At 34.9% G+C, this 19974-nt stretch overlaps 1 protein-coding gene and 1 pseudogene across 1 annotated transcript; one reads left to right on the top strand and one right to left on the bottom strand.

Moving 5' to 3' along the window:
* The first annotated feature begins 1601 nt into the window (after positions 1-1601).
* On the top strand, positions 1602-18452 carry LOC126977368 (conserved oligomeric Golgi complex subunit 8). Its single transcript, XM_050826131.1, has 7 exons — positions 1602-1791; positions 1886-2192; positions 2270-2435; positions 5726-5821; positions 6559-6724; positions 7694-7857; positions 8952-18452. The coding sequence occupies exons 1-7, from the start codon at positions 1737-1739 to the stop codon at positions 9642-9644; spliced, it is 1647 nt and encodes a 548-aa protein (XP_050682088.1). The 5' UTR covers positions 1602-1736; the 3' UTR covers positions 9645-18452.
* Positions 12732-14630, bottom strand: LOC126977363 (uncharacterized; annotated as a pseudogene).
* Positions 18453-19974: the final 1522 nt, after the last annotated feature.

Genomic DNA, 19974 nt, shown 5'->3' with positions numbered 1-19974 from the left:
CAGTCGAAGACCAGTCACTGGGAATCAAGAGAAATCTCATCTCGATGAATGGATTCTAGATTCTGGAGCGTCAGCACATATGAGCTATAGAAAGTACTGGATGAGCGATTTTGTAAAGATTGACAAGAAGGTGGAAGTATGCTGTGCAAATGGTGGTAAACTATATGGAGAAGGTTTTGGTAATGTAGAGAAAGCTGGGCTTGACGTCATTGTCAAGACTGTCATGTATGTACCAGATCTTGCTTCTAACTTGTTGAGTGTGAGTTGCATTGTAAATAAGGATAAGGTTGTCGTTTTTTCTAAAAATGGTTGTAAGATTTATAATGCAGGTGAGTGTTCAATTAAAGGTAATCCATGTGTGACAGGAGTGCTTGACAGAGGTGTCTATAAAATTAGACAATGTTTACAGGCAACTGCTCTAGCTGCTACTTCAAACAATGAAATTGAGCTATGGCATAAAAGGATGGCACACCTAGGAGTACGTAACCTAACTTTATTAAGAGACAAACTGGCGATTGGGGTGAGTTTTAAAAATACTTCTAATTGTAAATTAGTATGTGTAGCCTGTCTGATGGGCAAGCAAATAAGAAAACCATTTGTACGCAACAAGGCTACAAGGGCTAGAGAGCTCTTAGAGTTGGTACACTCTGACATTAGTGGACCGATGAGTGAGAAGTCCATAGGTGGTCACAGGTACTTCATAACTTTTATCGATGAATGCTATTTTTATCAAATATACTATATAACTGATATGTTATTATCAAACCCCTAATAAATATTAATAAATACTATTATTTGTATGTGCTACATATTGAAAGGTTTAGTCAGTGCTAAGCCCTAAACAAAATAAAACTTAATATTATAAACAGCTTATAACTTAAACATACTTACTGTAATTATTTAGGTTGTCTCGCCACGCGTGTCTGTCCGCGTGGGTTGTTTTGTTCTAGACGAAGCTATCCCGATCAAATTCACGCGTGGTGAGTCTAGGTACTTTTATTACATTTGACTTGGCACCGACTTCAAAGCTATCAATATGTAGCACATACAAATAATAGTATTTTATTAATATTAAAGGTAAAGGTTTGTATAAGAGGTGTATTAAATTAAATTTTTAGTTATTTGTACTTTTCAGTTTTTGAAGTCGGTTTTTTAAACGTAGTTTTTTTATTTCTTACGTTTTAGTGCCAGTTAATAATAATATATAATCAACCAAAACTCCAAAAAAAATCAGTACACAGAAAACAATTATATCATCCAGGTAGACGAAAATTTTCATAAAATTAAAACTACTGGGCCAAACTATGTAAAATTTTTATGAGACCAAATGGCGTCTATTTCGCATCACACAAAAGAATTACGTAAATCGAATCATAAATCTCTGAGTAATCGGTGTACATACATAAAAAAAAATACCAATCGAATTGATAACCTCCTCCTTTTTGAAGCCGGTAAAAATAAACACGATTGATTCGTCACTCGTGGCATCGTCACTGTCTGTTGTCACTCATTGGGACGACCGACTTGCACACTTCAATGACAGTGACAGTTGTAAATATAGGGAGAGAAATACCTGTAATCAAAAATCTAAGAATATTTTGTACTCTAACGACTAACGAGTAAATATTACTGTTAGTACATACAATTTTATTCGCAAAGAACGTAAAAGAATTTAAGAAACTATTTATAATTGTCAATAATAAAATTAACTCAAATTATTAAAGCCAAAAATAAATATGGCACATGAAGTGAACGAATTATGCAAATTGTTATTTCCTGATACTTCCACAGGTAAATGTAAACTGTTGATTTGTGATAGTGATTAGTGATTTAAAGCTACATAAATCCTGGGCAATATTAAAATACTATTTTATTTTTATTTTAGAGAGTGTAGAGTATTTCAACGATATAACCGAATATATTAAAAAGATTGGTTCCCAAAACTGGGAACAAATATCTAAAGAGCCAGAACGGCTTAATGAAGAAATGAAACATTTGACAGAAAAAACGCAGGACTTGGCTTTTACAAATTATAAGACTTTTGTAGAAACAGCTGAAATTTCCAAAACAATTATAAAGGATCTTGGAAAATCCAAATCATCTGTAAACCAGTTTTTAGAGGCAGCACCTCAGTTTGTTCAAGATTGTGAAACATTTGTAAAAGATGCTAATAGTATTATGGAAGACAAAAAGTATGAATTCAACCATTCAAATTCATATCCTTACAGTATTATCATTAATACTCTTCAAAACATAATTTTTCTTTTAGGAAATTAAGCAATATTAGAAATCATACTGATAAATTGTTGGAGCTATTAGAATTGCAGACGTTAATGAGAGAAGCATTGAATTGTGAGGATTATGAAAGTGCATTGGATATTTATACTTTTGTTCAAAGCTTATCTAAGAGATATTCTAATATACCAATTATACAGGTAATAGTTTTAAATATTTAGCCTTATATCATTACATGAGTAAATATTCTATGTATTTATTAATTAAATGAATTATGAATATGTTTAAATTTAAACTTATGATAGGGCATTGCTTTGTTATTATACATCTATTTGTATAGACACATTAGGAAATTGTTCAATTTCAGGTTTATTTTATCTTAAATGCAATATTAGTGGGTTAACAGACTATATATGTAAATAATAATCTAATATTATCATCAATTGCTACTTCAGAGTCAGAGTAACAATGCAAAGTTTAGCTATAATATAAAGTTCAAACATCTGAAGCAATAGCTGAGAAGAGAGCAAGACCTGACAACATTTTATTTATCTTTAGTAGTGTATAAATAAAAGTTACATTGCTTTCATCCTACCTAATACTTACACTGATATAATATGTTTATTGTTTATCAAATAGTTTTCAAAAGAGAAATGCCCCAATTTTTATTTTTTATTGATTAAGTATGTGTATTTTGCACTAGATTGAGAAAAATATATATTTTTTTAATATTAAACACAGTATTTAATTCAAATTTAGAGTATTGCAAATTTAAAACATGGTACATACCTGTGAGCAGGGGCATGAATTGGTTTTCTAGCAAGGTAGGCACTGTGGATCTAACTAGTCGTAGTCGAGCTTTGGAATAAGCAAACAATTGCTTACCATAGGTATTTAGTACCTATCTAGCATATGGAAAAATTTTATGGGTGTTCAATAGAAATTTGGTAATAAAATAATGGAAGCAAATTATACTAAATTAACTTTAACACAAGAGCTACATTAATTTAGGTTCTTAAGAGGTAGGCACTGCTTAAGTGGGGGCTGGATGATCTTGTTACCGGGAGGTCTGCTTGATGTGTTTTTTTATTATTATTATTTCCTTTAAAGTTAAAGTTATTTTAAATTTTATTTTATGAAATGCTCACATAATGCCTCTATTTATTTATGGTATGTGTAGATTGATGCATCTACTATACTCAATAACTCTTGTGTTTATAAGTATTAATTTACTTTTTTTTTTTTGACTTACTCATGTAAGCCTTTCAGTTTTTGACTTTTGAGTATTTTTGTTGTGTCACTTTGCATATATTGTAATTGAAATGATTTGTAAAACAATTAAAATGTAAATCTTGACTTAAAAGAGTGGCAATGAGTTTCTTGCTACTTCTTCTCATTAGCTCAACCCTTTACGAAGTAGCGGTAAATTCAATAAGAAACAATATTTATATATTTTTTTTGACATTCATAAGTGTCATTTTTGTGACCTACATGAATAAAGTGTTTTTGAATTTGAATAAATGCCTATATGATTTGCACACCACTGCCTGTGAGTGCCTCATAAAAAAGTTATAAGAGAGTATAACTTATTACAATCTTGGCATTCAATTATTATTCTCTCCTTTTATTTTTTTCTCCTATTTCAGGAATGAAGCTACTGGCAATTTTCCTGCATAAATATAAAGTATACTTACGGTTTTATTGTCTTTCACAACTTTAGTAGATTTATTTATTTATTTATTTAATGGATCACCAACATAAGAAATAGTAGTTACAGTTTTAATAATTACATTGCATTAACTTATAAATTTAACATATGCAGCATGCTTTGTGTTACAATAATTATTAGTAAGAAAGTAGAGAAATCAAAAAAATATTAGTTAAAATGAGTAAATTATGAGCTATTTATATTAATTACAAATCTGTGAATGCAATATTCCAACCAATTTATTATATAAGACTACCTAAGTATTACATTCTGAGGCTGTAGATAGGTCACACTTAATAAGCTTTAATTTAAAGTTATTAAGACTATCAAAATTACTGTCGATACCAAATACAAAAATAGTGTACCTCAACGTTGCTGTATGCTGTTATATCTTCCTTATGGAACCCTCTGGGTACATCATATTTCATTATTAGCTTTTTATTTGGTAGTACTGTACCTAGACTCCCGGTCGCTGTAGTTCATCAGTAGAAGTCCTTCTATGTGCTAGTAAGACACTAGTGGGAAGGTTGTATAATTATGAAAATAAATAAAATGAGTGCCTTTTTTGTTGGACTATGAGTATCAGGGTGATGCCATGGTATTCCCAATAATATATTACTAAGGTTCTCCAAACTGAATATCCTAATTTATTTCACTGGTTCAATTCACAGATGCATGCATAAATCTGACACCGCACCCTTATGTAGTTAAATTGTTGGTTTAACTTTATATACCCAATCATTTTATGGGTGGATCCTATGAACCACCTATGTAAATGTATATTTTTCTCATCAAAATGTAATATAGACATTATTGATCTTTATAGGATAGTACCTATATTTTGCGGAACAATAATGAAATATTGATAACATAACAAGAACAAATGTAACTTAGAATATCTGTGAAATTTCTGACATAAGGAATTATCACTCTGCTTAAGTACTGAATATGTATAGCTTTCCATAAAATAAATATCTTGTATGTAGATATTGGAAAAAAGACAAAAAGAACTTGTAAGGAGTATATGTCTTAATCTATTGTTTCTTGAGGATATCCCATTTTAGAGCAAATTGCTTGGAGGTCAGCAGATTACTTTATATTGTACTATACCTTGCTTCTGGTGTATGCACAATCATTTATAAAGGGGGATCAGTATCATGTTTAGACACATTTCCCCATTAAATCTTCTTATTTGAGTATCAGATAAACAGTCCACCTCTAGGATGGACATAAACACTTTTTTATTTTCCAGAAACACACAATGTATAATGTGCATTATTTATATTTCAAAGAATCTTAGTTTTATATAAATATTGTCCAGTAAACATTCACAGACTCAGCTGTCGGTAAATTTAGTCAAAACTACCTACAGAAACAATATTTATTTGACAAGTTAATACTTAAATTGTGTTGGCAATTTGTTCAAGTGAATGTGAAATGCAGTTGAAAAAATATGGTTAATATGATGAAAAGTTAAGTGATGTAGAAATACAGAAACTACACATTTACCCCCTTATTCATAATGGTCCGCTAACTTTAAACAGCCGCTTAGGAGTGTTTTTTCTCATTCTGACTTAGGTCAATAGAAGAAGACAGAGTGAGAATTAGCAATGCTTTAAGTTAGCAGACTATTATGAATAAGGGGATTAAGGGTTAGCACACACTGAGCAATATGAAGTCCTCTAGATCTTAATTCACAATAACTAAAAAAAAATAAGATGTAACTTCAGGAAATAATTTAAATGTGAACTTTGAATACCTATCATATTAAAATATTTACAGAACACTACCTCAGAAATTATGACACTTTGGTATGAAACACTTTATCATCTCTTCAACCAACTGCATTATGACTTACCTCTGCCGCATTGCTTACAAGTAAGTAATGACTTTATATTAATATAAATGTATGTATAAATGATTGCACCAAGAGGAGTGAAGTACTTTTAGGATTTTGTTGAGCAGGAAAAATGAAAACTGAAAACATTCCACAACCGCGTGTTTTGCAAGAAATTTCTTGCCTCACACATCCACTTTGTGGAATCAATTACTGGCTGCTGTTTTCCCGAAGCAATACGACTGAGGGCCCTACAAGAAAAGAGCACACTTAAGGCCACCACCTTAAAGGCAACACATCTCTTGATCCCCTGGTGTTGCAGATGGGCGGTTGCCTCACCACCCCCCATCATGTGAGAGTTTTGCCCATCTGTTTCCTTTTATATATAAAAATACATCTTTAAGGCCTCCGTCATTGCATTGCATTAGGTGAGGGACCTGCATGGTTGCCCCTCTTATAGAGGAGTATAGTATATTTTTTTTTTAAATAATTAAATAAATATTATAATAAATTAAAAAGCTTCAAGTTTTTATTTTGTTTAATTTAAATTTGGAACGAGTTTATTATGATGTTGCAAGAGAATGTGTGTACCTGTAATAACCAACATACACCCTGTCAATTCGTTTGTGCTCCTCTTCATAATATAAGTAGGTATAGAACTAGCTTTATGTTAATATCATCTTACTTGATTTGTAGCTTCGTTTCTTCTCCCAACAAATAAATAAATACTGAACATTATACTTCTCAACTGTGACATAATATGTACAAAGTAAGGTAGATTTTAGGATATCTTCGCAGAGCAAACACCGTTTTTAAATCAACCGAGGAGGAGCAACTTTATGCAGATGGAGTTAAGAATTCATCAGACGGCCTGCATTTACATTTCTTGAAGGCGCGCAATGCATGGTTTGAGAAAGCTGTTGAAGACGCTAAATCCTCTGAATGTAAGTCAATCGATTTATTTTTCAATTATGTACCTTTATGAGGTTATGGTGTTGCTGCAGAGCTTATGTTTACGTCATTTGTAGTGTTATTCAAGTATTTTCCAGATACAATAAATCAAATCAAAATCACTTTATTCATGTAGGTCACGGAAACACTTATGAAGGTAAAAAAAAGGATTTTTTTTTTCTTATTGAATATACTGCTACTTTGTAAAGAGTTGAGGTGATGAGAAGAAGTAGCAAGAAACTCATTGCCATTCTTTTAAATAAAATCTGTAATAAATACTAGAGGTACGCCTCTACTTACGGTATAATCTATTGTTTGATAATAGTTGCTTGTATGCATTAAAAAAAATTGAGTAAAGGTTTTATAAGTAAGTAGGTACTTAAAAGCAGCAGTGACGACTTAGAAGAAGGTACTTAATTACGAGACAAGATGGATTTGGAATTTTGTCTGTGGGTTTGTTTCTGCTAATCTAATGGGTACACTGATAGTTAATTGTTTTACGGGCAAAATAACCGTCACCATGTGTGGATTGTCATATAATCTATTAATAATGCTGTCTATATGTACACCGCATTTATCACGGGGAGTGTTCCGAAGAGCTGTTAGAATATCATCCCCACCATCTGGATGTGTGGCGGTTCTCCACACTGCGGTTTTCAAGGAGCTTTCTTCCATGTACTATAAAGCTGTGCAATGAGCATCCTTGTGCGGTGTTCCGGGACGATGCGACATGGGTATCTTCAAAACAAGCGCGTACACCTTCCTTAAAAGCCGGCAACGCTCCTGTGATTCCTCTGGTGTTGCAAGAGAATGAGGGCGGCAGTGATCACTTAACACCAGGTGACCCGTACGCTCGTTTGTCCATAAAAATTCCATTAAAAAAAGTAATGTAGTACTATGGTCGATAAAATATAATATCACTCTATTGAACCCAAAACGATGCTATTAATTTGTATTTTTAGCGTCTGAGAAGTTATTGCGGCGCCTTGTAGAACTTCATAGGATCCACCTGTTCAATGTTCTGACCCAGCACAAATCTATATTTCTATCAGAGTCGCAGGAAACTAAGGCGAGAGATGATGAGTTGAATGGAACAAGTGCTCTGTCCTGCTGGTTGAAACAAAAGGTAATATTATAAATGTTTTACAGCTACAGTGGATTATGGGTACCACAACGGCGCCTATACCTGCCGGGAAGCAGTAATGTGTGAACATTACTGTGTTTCGTTCTAAAGGGCGCCGTAGCTAGTGAAATTACTGGGCAATTGAGACTTAACATCTTATATCTCAAGGTGACGAGCGCAATTGTAGTGCCGCCCAGAATTTTTGGGTTTTTCGTGAATCCAGAGTGGCACTGCACTGTGAGCTGAACACCCTGCTCGTCTCGCCCTTATTGTCATAAAAAAAGTTATTTAATTGAGATCTATATAGCGTAGGTACATAGACTTTGCTCAGACTTAACTCACGTAAAACATAGGCGAGTGTAAGCTTAGCATACTCCTTGACTTCGTTTTTATAGTCATTTGACAGCTTAAATTATGCTGAACTTATGCTGAGTCAGCCTCATGCCAAAGCCATTTAATAAATACAGTTGTTTTCTAACTAGTAAAGTAAGGTGGTATGTGCATTACTTTATAACCACAGTATTTTACCTACAAAAAGAAATCGAGATAGAAAGGGAAAGTGGGCGTGAAATAATTGAATGAAGCAACGTAATATAACTAAGATATTTTATATATATATGCTGCTAGAAAACCGATGAAAACCGGCCAGGTTTATTACTTTAGTGTGCGTGACAAGCTACGTCCTACACTCGCCATTTGTAAGTCACTTTGTGCTAGTGTATTGCTAAAAATATAGGTTAACTGTCAACCTTAATTTTTTCAACGTTTTCACAGCTTATACACAGTCTATACATGTAGTGATATAATGATCTAAGTTATAAAATATGCAAGCCATAAAATCGAAATATTAGCATGACTGGTGAAGACTTACATATTATAAGGATTAATTTTAAAAATATTAATTTAACCTGTAAAAAAATTATCTTATCCATCCATTGCTCAATATATTAATGTTCCTTCATTCGAATCTTGCTTTCTCTGCTCCATTTAAGTTTATAATATATGGAAGATAAACAACAGAAATTAAAGCCTGAGAAGTAACTATTGGCTCACTAACAATATAATTTTCAATTTTTTTATACGAACATTAATTTTAGGTGGACGAGTTTGCGGCAATGTTGAATGAGAATCTGCTGAAAGAGGACGAATCAAGCTTTGAATCCTTATTGAACCAGTGTCTGTACCTCTGTCTCTCATTCGGCAGAGTTGGAGCCGACCTGAGATGTGTCATGACACCACTGTTCAGAGACAATGTTCTTATACAATTTAATTCGGGACTCGATAAGGTTAACACACAATTTGAGCAAAGTATGCGAGTGTATAAAGTAGCCAGTATAAAAAATGTTCCCAGACCTATAAATGAAAACATGGCTTCCGGACCACCAGAGATATTATTGGATTATTACCCATTAGCTGAATATTGTAACGGACTATTGACGGTTCTTAACTCCATCCGAATAACTGCTCCTTTAAATATAGTCAAAGATGTAAACAGAGGATTTAAGATGTCCTTTGAAAAATCTGTTCAGATTTTACTAGCATTTTATCACAGAGAACAACAGGCGTTCACCGATGTTGAGAGGCAGAATTACGTGTCATTCTGTGTGTGTTTTGTGGAGGATTTGGTTCCTTATATTTGTAAATGTTTATCTATATCGTTCCCACCATCACATATCGCAGAGTGTCTAGGAGTAACACTTACAGTTCTGCAAGACAGTAAGATACTTTATATAGCACAGTCGGAAATATGCAAGCCTCTAAATAGCATTACTGGTCTTGATTTAAATTAAGATGATTTTTAATTGTTTATGCTATATTTGTATAATATATTGCCATAGCAGTAGGTACAGTCTGAACAGCAACTGACGGCATTCTAAGGACCAGGCCACAACAGTGTGTTGGGGCGTCGTATCTTATTATTCGAACCAGAACAGAACAGTTACAATACAGTCCCTATTTTGAAGCAGAAATAGGTTGTGGTCGTAAAATCAGACAAACACTGCTTTATATTTCTAATTTTCCTTATGTGCCTTCCATAAAATATGGCATAATCATAAAATCCCTGATTTCATCCAAGCTTCTATGGCGAGCATTGTCAGTAAGAAGCATTATTGGTCCATCATCATCATCGTTTCGGCCTGAAGACGTCCACTGCTTTGCAAAAGCCTCCCCGAAGGATCGCCATGACGATTGGTCCTGCGCTATCCTCATCTAACCTACTCCGGCGATTCTGACCAGATCGTCGGTCCATCTTGTGGGGGCCTACCAACACTACGTCCTCCGGGTACGTGATCGCTATTCGAGAACTTTACTGCCCCAACGGCCATCTAACCGTCGATCTATGTGCCTTGCCCACTGCCACTTCAGTTTCGCTACCAGCTGGGCTATATCAGTGACTTTGGTTCTCCTACTCCTCATTTTTGATTCGATCTCGCAGGGACAACTTTTTTTTCCATAACATTGGTCCGTAATTTTATGATCAAGAGGAGCATGTCCTCATTCATTATACTTACAGTGAAGACAGAGTGGTATTGCCTCGTGGCACGATACATCCATATTCGTTTGTCCTTTTTTCCATAAAAGATACAGGTTAATTAGTGCCCCCATTTCTGTCTTATCAGAAAGCTTCATTTTTCAGCCCTTGTCCAAATTTTTGGGGTGTTGCAAATGAATGATGTGTACCTATGTACTAGAGAGTGGGATAACAAACAACCTATTATGCTCATAAAATAGAAAGTGTGTTACACATACAAGGTTAGAGCATGTAATTTAGCCACGGAATAGAAAATTTAAATGTAGTAAGATATTGTGATTTATATCTTCGGATAGGATATTTACCTAATTAATAACAATAAAACATAATTTATAGTAATTATTATTATGAAATATTTATTACATAAAAAAATAAAAAACCTTAGAATGAACCATTTTGCCTGCATATAAGCCTAAAACGGGTACCCACTTTTAGGCACCACACAGAGGTTTTCTTTTTCTTCTTGCTGTTCTTTTGTCGGTGTGCTAGTTAACAATTCTGTTTTTTGAACCTTTCCCTTTAGATTTGTTTTGTTTGGACTCAGTTTTGGCAACGGTCTAATGTCTACAGGTTTTACATGAACCAAAGGTGGCGCAGGCGATGGGGAAGAGACTGGCCGAAGGGAAATAAAATCCACCGGTGTAGAACATGAAATTCTGTTTTCAATTGGGGTTACTTCTGCTATTGGACCTTGTAATCAGATCGCTGTTTTCGAAATTTTTCGTAACTTCAGTAGGAATTGGGTTGATTTCTTGTACGTCAGGCACGTCAGTAGGAATCAAGCTGTTATAGCGCTAGCGCTGACAGATAAACACTGCGATCAGATTCAAGGGATAGACGAATACTGGAAGAAGTTTATATATGAGTGCAGACTGGGACGGGTCATTAACGGTTGTTGAGACTGAAAAGAGTGATAGTCCGTCAAAGTAGCAGGCAAAAATATGTGGCGATATGTTGGCCATGTATCCCAGTGAAATTTAAGCCATTAATGGCGTTTTGTGCATTAGCTGCTCTCATATAAGCGTCGCAAAATAGTCGTGATACTTCGTATTGGGAAATGATTCGTCCTACATGGCTTTTTTGAAAGCCTGAAACTGCTTGCTCAAAATAAGTCTTCAAAGAACCGTATACACACCGATCTAGGGGCTGCATACGATGCGTCGTGTAAGGAGTAAGCGAAACAAAAATAACGTTAATCTTTGATCTATACTCTAAAGGCCCAAGGCATTTGTGAAATTCGTGGTTGTCTATCACCACTTCACACCACTTTTCTCTCCGTTGTTGGGCGAGTAGCTTCAAGAAAATGATCAAGCCATTCTAAAAACGTCTGTCTCGCGATCCAGCCATTGTCTGTGCAAGTAGCGTTTGTGCTAGGTGGAGCTCCATCCAACAATCTGGCAACAATCCTCTTCCTTCCAAAAATGAGGAATGGAGGAATAAAAGAACCAGCCGCATTACAACAACAGTTGTTAATGTGCCTCTCTCGACGCTGGAAATTATGCTAAGCTGTTTTTTCCCTGTATTGGACAAAATTTTGTGGGGCTTGTTATTGGTTGTTTGTATGGCAATTTCATCAACATTGTAAGTTCGCGTAGCATTTACGGCGTGTTTTTCTATCTCTGCTTCCAGTATGTCGAAGAACCTTTGAACTTGCGGCTTATTGAATCCTCGGGCACGTGCAATAAGGTAGAGGCGTCAATGAAGGCCCACTTAATTTAAAAATTTCGTAAAATCTTGCAGATAAGCAAAGTGAAGAAAAAACATAATGGAAGTTGTATTATATTTATTCGAGAAACAAGATATCTAAGAAAGTAGTACAGCTTTTGGCATTTTAACACAATTGTAAACACTTTTTAGAAACTTGGTATTGGGCTATCCTGGGAAGCTGGTCGCTCAAGATGGCCCGAAAAATATTAATGAAAATATATTATTATTATAAAAACTTAAACACTTAACATAAAACATCAAAATAAAAGCACATCCTTCACATAACATTATTGATAAAAGGTTATCAAACAAAAATTTAAATCTTAAGTCTATCAAAATAAAAATCAACTATAAAATAAATACAAACTACTAAATAAAATAAAATTTTACTTTGAGGTCAACTTTGAAAGTAACTTATCGAAAATAAAAATAAGCAAGTTCTTTTTTCTAAAATTTTTTATAATGTCATTCATAGGGCTATCCAAGGAATACTGAAAATAACTTTGAGATCAACAAAATATACTTAATTACTTAAAATAAATTAGACGCTACTGTCTTTAATTGAGTGTGTACACTCCTAACAAAAAATCAGAAAATAATCTCAGAAATGAATTCACTTAATAGTTTAATCAGATCTTTAATTGCACTCTGGACATATGAATTGCTCCTGATTGCCTTTGGATAAACCCACACAGACTTCATGATACCATTTTTGACAATTTTGGTATTGATGCATATCATCAAGTCTCACCTTGCATCCATGGCAATACCAACCATGTTTTTCGAGTGTTTTAGATTCCTTCTTACTTGCTTTTGTCACCTTCTTATCTTTATTCAGTCGTCTTCCTCTGGGTACTTTTTTAAGTTCATTACCTTCAAGTTCATTCATTCTTGTTTATTTTTTGAGAAATTCGCCGTTTTTTCTTTAGTAGTATCAAACAAATCTTTAGTTATTTCATCGATTTTCTTCTCGGTTTGTATTTAATTGTAGCGAAGTTAGGAATGGGGATTTGTTTGTGAAATGGTGATTTCTCAGAATGTTTTTTCAGTTCTGATAAAGGTAAATTATCTTCTGGATCATCAAGTTGAACTTTATTGGGCACAGAGAACGATGGTTTTCTGAGGTCCGTATTTAAATATTCTTCGTCTGATTCAGGAGATGAAGTATAAATATTAAAACGATTTATAAAATTTCATTTTTCAAAGGCCTTTATTAAAATCCTCATTTTCAGATAAATCAGGCGTACTTGAACCTAAACGCGGCTGCTTATTTAAGCCAAAAGGTAGAAGTAACAGCTGAACAAAACTCTGTACTTCTATTATATTTTTCCCAATCAGCTAGCTTTTGAATCGGATCTTGATTCTCCAAGTTGTCTATTTTAAAATCTTCTAAAGAGGAACTATAATCAACTATTTTTTTGAAAAATGCTGGTGATTGCGGATAAGATTCAACGATTTCAACTTAATTTGCATAATTTGGGGATACATCGTTCATCGGGTCATGGGGAAAATTGATGGTGATAAATTCCTCTCCTCTTCTTCATCATTTGAAAAATTTTCATCCAAATGATTGTTGCAGCTTGGGTACCGTAACAGGACTTCTTGGAATAGAATCTCTTGAAGGATTACCTTCAATTCATTAGAATTAAAAACTGAATCAGGCATACTTGAGGAACTTGCAACCTGTGGATCAGGCATTAGTGTAAGTACTGAAGATGCATACGCGTCTTCAGAAATTTAGCTAGGATCGTATGAGAAGAGGCCAGTAGCTCTAAACCCACTATGTTGTCCTTGGTCATGCACTTAGACCAACCTTTTGTAAAAAATGTCTTAAAACGAGCTTTGGTCAGTATACGTTCTGGATATGCATACAACAAAACCTCATCGTCCCAAAAATGTTCGAAAGACTTATTAACGGATTTGTCTAGCGGTTCAAGCGCATTGTTCAGCTGTAAAAACCTTCTGTTGATGGTGTAGTGTTAGACGACATCCCTTTTCCTCCTTGTTATAAAGGCGTTCCGGGTGGTTGGAAATATTTAATTCATCGTGTATGTCTTTTAGGGCTTCAAAATGTTTTGAACTATTGGCTTGTTAAGTTTTTGTGCTCTGGCAGGATTTAACAATTGAGCACGTCGAAGTGAAATTTCTGGATTTCGTTTCAAAAAATTTTTAAGCCATTTTTTTCCAGCAATATTCTTTTTATCACTAAAAACCTTGCAGTTTGCCCCCTCTCATATAAAAAAAAATCACTAAAAAGATTCGGTACATTATTCGCTTTACAAGATTCGTAGGCCTGCTTCCGAACTATTTTGGGAGTTAATGGCGTTCCTATCTGAGACAGTCTAATTATTATTTTGCATAAATCTTTTTCTTGTGAATTATTAAGAATAGGGACACGACCCTTTCCATGGAACCAGATTCTATGTGCTTTCTTAATGTTCGCCTTGGTATGCCATATGTTTCAGCAGCTTTACTCTGTAACATTTGGCAGCCTTTTACTGCTTGAAGGGTAAATTTCAACTGTGTTTCTGTCCATTCTCCGCGCCGTTTTTTAGTAGAGGGCTCCATTTATATCTGCGATAAAATAAATTTAATAAACAATGAAAAATTTTGCAGCTTAAAAAGTAATTGAAATAAAAATTGCTGACTTCAAATTTAATGCATGGTTATTCAATCTCAACAAAGGTAAAAGCATCAGTAGATGACCACTTAAGTACACATAATTACCTATTTTAATGTTTGACTTTAATTATCATCTGAATTCAATGCGTACTTTTTTTTGTGCAAGTCTTAACTAATGAACCAGTATTTTTTCACGTAGAATGGTCGAATAAAAATTAAAAAAAGTCCAAGTCTTAGAAATTTAGTAGTTGACCATCCAAAAACTAGTAGATGACCATATTCCGACGATCCAAGCTCTTTCAATGTAGAATCATTAATTTGGTTCAATTGTTGTAGCCTATTCAGTTCATCTTTTGTTTTTTTACCCACAAATTAAACAGCGATAAATCAACCAAATCACCTGACCATTCATCCAGTGTTGCATCAAATGATACTAATTTTTCGGGATTGATATTATCGTTCAAAATTTTTAAGCCTTTTTTCAGATGGTGAATTGTCCTCAAATGTCCTGGTTTTCGCTGTTACTCTCAAGTGGGACTTTTACCTCCAATGGGTTTCACGGAAATAAGCCACATTTCTTAAATCCATTTGCCAAAATTGATTTATTTATGGTATTGCCCATTACCTCGTGTAATAACTAAGCAAAATCTTTTTTCTTAAGTACGTGAGGCTCGTCATATTTTATTTTATCAACCCTCCAATATTGTACATGCCTTCTCCATTCTTCTTTTAGTGGCTTAAATACTGCCACATCCATGGGTTGCGTTAGGGTAAAGTGCTACTAACACGGTTCCTTTTTCTTCACAAAACCGGCTAGTTTGAAGTGATAAGTGAGATATGTGTCCATCAACAAAGAGAATAAGCGGTAATGCTATTTCATTTTTAATCAGTCAAGGATAAAATATATCAGCAACAAATTCAAAGAATGCTTCACACGTCATCCAACCTGAGTCACTTTTTCCAATGCCCCAGTCTGAAGGGAAAATATCTGTAATTTCTTGAGGTAACCGCTTATAGCTGAACAATATCGTGGTAGGAGCTAGGCACCCGTTTGCATTTCCAGTTACCAACACAGTTAAACATTCCTTGTCGTCAGCATTTACCTTCTGATACACACTTTTTTCACCTTTCCTTGCAAGCACTTTAGATCCTTTTGGTGCTAAAAAGAATGTTGTCTCATCGCAGTTAAATATTCGCGATGCATCATTCAAGGCATGGCCACTATCTTCCAACTCCTTATTAAGTTACGTAAGTTTTTAACACGCTAAACGCCATGGGGGTCACCGGTGACCTCAACGTATAGTCATATTCAAACTACTTTTTCTCGCCGCCGGCCATACTGACTGTTACTTTATTCATACTCCGTGACCGGCACGGCGCTGTAGAACTATACTGCGCAGTGGGACAAACATACCTTGTAAGGAATTGAAAAAATGAAAGATAGCGAAAAAAGTAACCAAAATAAAAATTCAGGATATATAATTCAAATTAGTCTTTATTATTTAAACAAAAATTAGCAGTCTTTATTTTTTAATGAAATACAAACATAAAAATCAGTTTTACTGAAAAATAAAATAAAGTTCTCATTAGTAAGCATAATTACAAACAACCATTAGAAATATAAATAATTAGCCATAATATTTGACAAAACATGCTGTAAAAGATGAGATAAGAAACCTTTTATAGCATCAACATATTAGCGATGGACATAATTGAAACATTTTAGACAAAAGTGAGGCTCCCCCTTACATTGCACACAGTACGTACTCACTTTCTTAGCTTTATTCTTAGCTACTTTACGACCAAATTCCTGTACTGAATCTTTATAACATTGCATGCAAAAACGACGCGTGTGTCTTACTTTTCCTTCCTTTAATTTTAGAACATGCTTGAGTCTTTTAGGTCTTTCATTGATAATTATTTCTTGGGAATCTGCTGGCCGAGTCAAATAATTTATGAGAGCCCTCCTAAAGTCGACAATTGAAGATTTGCTCTGCTTATTTTCATTGTACATGACCCAAGCATTTACAACTGCCGTATTTAGAAGTAGTTCTATTGCTAATTTTCTATACCATTTTACGGTTTTCCGCAATGGCGAAGAATAGGCACCCATCTGGTCACTCATGTCTACAGACCCTTTCGATTTATTATAATCCAAAATAACTTTTGGTTTACGAATCTGTTTGCCTTTTTTCACCACCACAGCAATTTTGTCGGAATGCTTTGTCGACAGCATAAGCACGTCCCTCTTATCTTTCTATTTAAGCACTGTTACTCCATCTTCATTCTCCATAGCCATTGTTTCACCTTTTTGCAGTTTCGAATCAACAACAGCCTTAGGCAATCCTCTTCTGTTTTTTCGCAATGTGCCAATTAAATGGGTTTGCTTCTCCAATAACCGATAAGCCAGTTGCAAGCTAGTGTACCAATTATCAGTTGCTAGCGTGTGTCCTTTGTCAAATATATTTTCACATAGTGCCATCACCACATTTGTTGGCGTAGTATTTATTGCGTCAATGTTTTTCCTTCTATACAAATTAAATTTGCAAGTATATCCGGGAACAGTACATAACTTAAATAGCTTCATGCCATACTTGTGTCGCTTACTTTTATTGTATTGCCTGAATATTATTCGACCTCTGAAAGGTACTTGGCTTTCATCCACACAAATATCTTCTTTAGGCGAATAATATTTCTGGAAAGTAGCATTGAGAGCATCGATTAAAGGTCTTATTTTGGCAATACGATCGTTTCTGTCGACAGATAAATTGTCGCTAAAGTGTAGGTATTGCAGTAGTAACTCGAAGCGGTTCCTACTCATAACGGTGGCTGGAAAAGTTTGTCCAAGTATCTTGTCTTTGCTCCAATAATAAGCTAATTTCGGCAGCTTTACTACGCCCATAAACAAGACCAGCCCAAGAAACTGTTTTATTTCTGTCTTGTTTGTTGGCTTCCATGAATGAGACCTTGATCCAGGCTTTGTTTGCCTGGCTGTGATGTTTTGACTTGCGAACAAATTTGTCTGCTCAGCAATCATTTCAAGAATTTCTTCAGGCACCAATAGATCATAATACTGGTCAGGGCCAGCTTCTTTCAGCAAATTAGAATATGGAGGTTTCATACCCTCGAACTCGGTGAAAGGAATCACTGATGGCTGTCGTCTTTTTGGCCTCGACCATTTTGAGGTAATACGGTCATTTTGCGATATATTGGCGGCAACAAAATTTTCAGCCGACTCACTGTCACTATCACTATCACTTGCGATAACCAAACGTCTTTTCTTTTTCGGTAATTGCATGGGTTCACTATCCGATTCTACGAGAGCGTCATTGTTTATAGAAGCGATCGAAAAAGAAATTTCTAACGCGTTGTTTTGCTTCCATTCATCCTACGTAAATTCGAAGTCCTCCATAGCTAAATCCATATCTAAAGGCTCGCACATTAACTATTCAATAAGAAAATGATGACAGCTAAGATAGTAGGAACGTAATTGATCTAGTAACACACGTTCTATCACCGTAAGCGCGAGCGCACTACTGGTGTAGCGGGTGGCCGGCGGGGTGGCCGGCGCGGCGCCCGGTACCGGAAAATATATTTTCTGTGTTTGTGCGCCATGGGGTGCACCGGTGACCTCAGCTATGTATTTGACTGTAACTATGTAACCCATGCACAGAATTGAATAAAACTTATTTTCTATACGTATCGTAACATAATAAACAAATTACGACCAAAAGTATTTTTACGATTTTTATTTTTTTCTATCGGCGTTTAACGTGTTAATTACGTTTATACCACTCTGATAGTTGAGCACCGTTAACCTTGGCTCTCGATGCCGTCAGATATTGTGATATCCTCGTAGAAATGGTTAGATTCCTCCGAATGAATGCCTTTACTCATGTTCTACCTGGTCTTCCATTTTTAAAACACGTTTTATATCCTTTAAGTATTTTTCTACACTCACGATTAACTGTTCGGTTGTCACAGGAAAACTCGCTTTTGCCATATTGTGCACCCAATTAATCGTAACAGTTTTTTTTAAAGTGGGCTATGCTAGGAGCCGGGCCATCTTCGGCGACACTACCTGAGATGTTGCTTCTGGCTGTCTAATAGCAAGTTCAGGGTGACGTTTCTTAAAACCTTAACACCAATCACTCCCAGCATGGCCATTTTTAAAATATATATATATTGATATACGCATATACGAGCTCTAAAAATTCGTTTTTAGTAAGACAACAAAAAAGATCGTCGACGTGAAATACATATTCTAACAATTCATTTTGTTCCGTTTGATTAAGGACCGGCTGATATCTTCCTAGCTTCTTCACAGAAGTACCCTTTTTTATGTCTCGTTTGAAGTAGACAGCGCAAGGCCATACTTTTTTGCGGTATAAGAAACTGAAGTAATCCTTGCTTCTTCCATCGCCAGTTGCATAGTAGCTTCACTCCAGGACTCGTGTTCAGTTTTCTGTTTATATTCACCATTTAAAACTAGACAAATAAATTAAATCAAAATATATTCCGGGCATAACGGGTACCCATTTTGTCCAATATATTTTTCTCTTAATTTAAATTTAGTTAGTGGTGAAATAAAGCACTTAACGAACAACATTTCAATAATTATAAAGGTTATCCACTTATCATCATACACCTACCTTGATATTTTAACAAAACCATAACTTTGCGCACAACACCTATACCGAAAAAAACCCTAGCGCCCGGGTAAAATATACCGAAACTCTTCAATATTAAGCAATTCTCGGCACACGCACACATTCACACTAATGCTTGATATAGGTGTATACGAGTGCTTACCCGTTTTAGGCTACATTCCCCTACCGTAATGATATTATGTTTTCTTTGCGAGATATTTGATCAAAACATAATCACCACTACTATAAAGACTAAGCTTTGATGGACGTCATTGTCTTTAACGTATGTAGATAGTGGTACATCATCTTCAGAGTCTGAGAATACGGTTGAAGTATGTAGACATGTACTATTTTTAGCACATACTTCTGTCCAATATTTAATAGAGCCTAGCTTGTAATGATTACATCCATCGGTATCACAAAAACTACTAAGTGACTTCATTGTAAGATTGTTGGGAATATAAGCTGTTTAGGTCATCTGATGCACCAATATTGTCCCCTTAAAAGCGATCATTGTAGATGACTTATCATTAATGATGATATTCATCTGCTCAATTTCACACTCTTCAATCACATCCATTTTTATACCTTACAACCTTCTTAGTAACA

This window comes from Leptidea sinapis, chromosome 45 (assembly GCF_905404315.1).
Source record: "Leptidea sinapis chromosome 45, ilLepSina1.1, whole genome shotgun sequence".
Taxonomy (NCBI): Eukaryota; Metazoa; Arthropoda; class Insecta; order Lepidoptera; family Pieridae; genus Leptidea; species Leptidea sinapis.
Note: the sequence above shows the minus strand (reverse complement) of the source record. Positions and strands in the feature narration are given on the sequence as shown.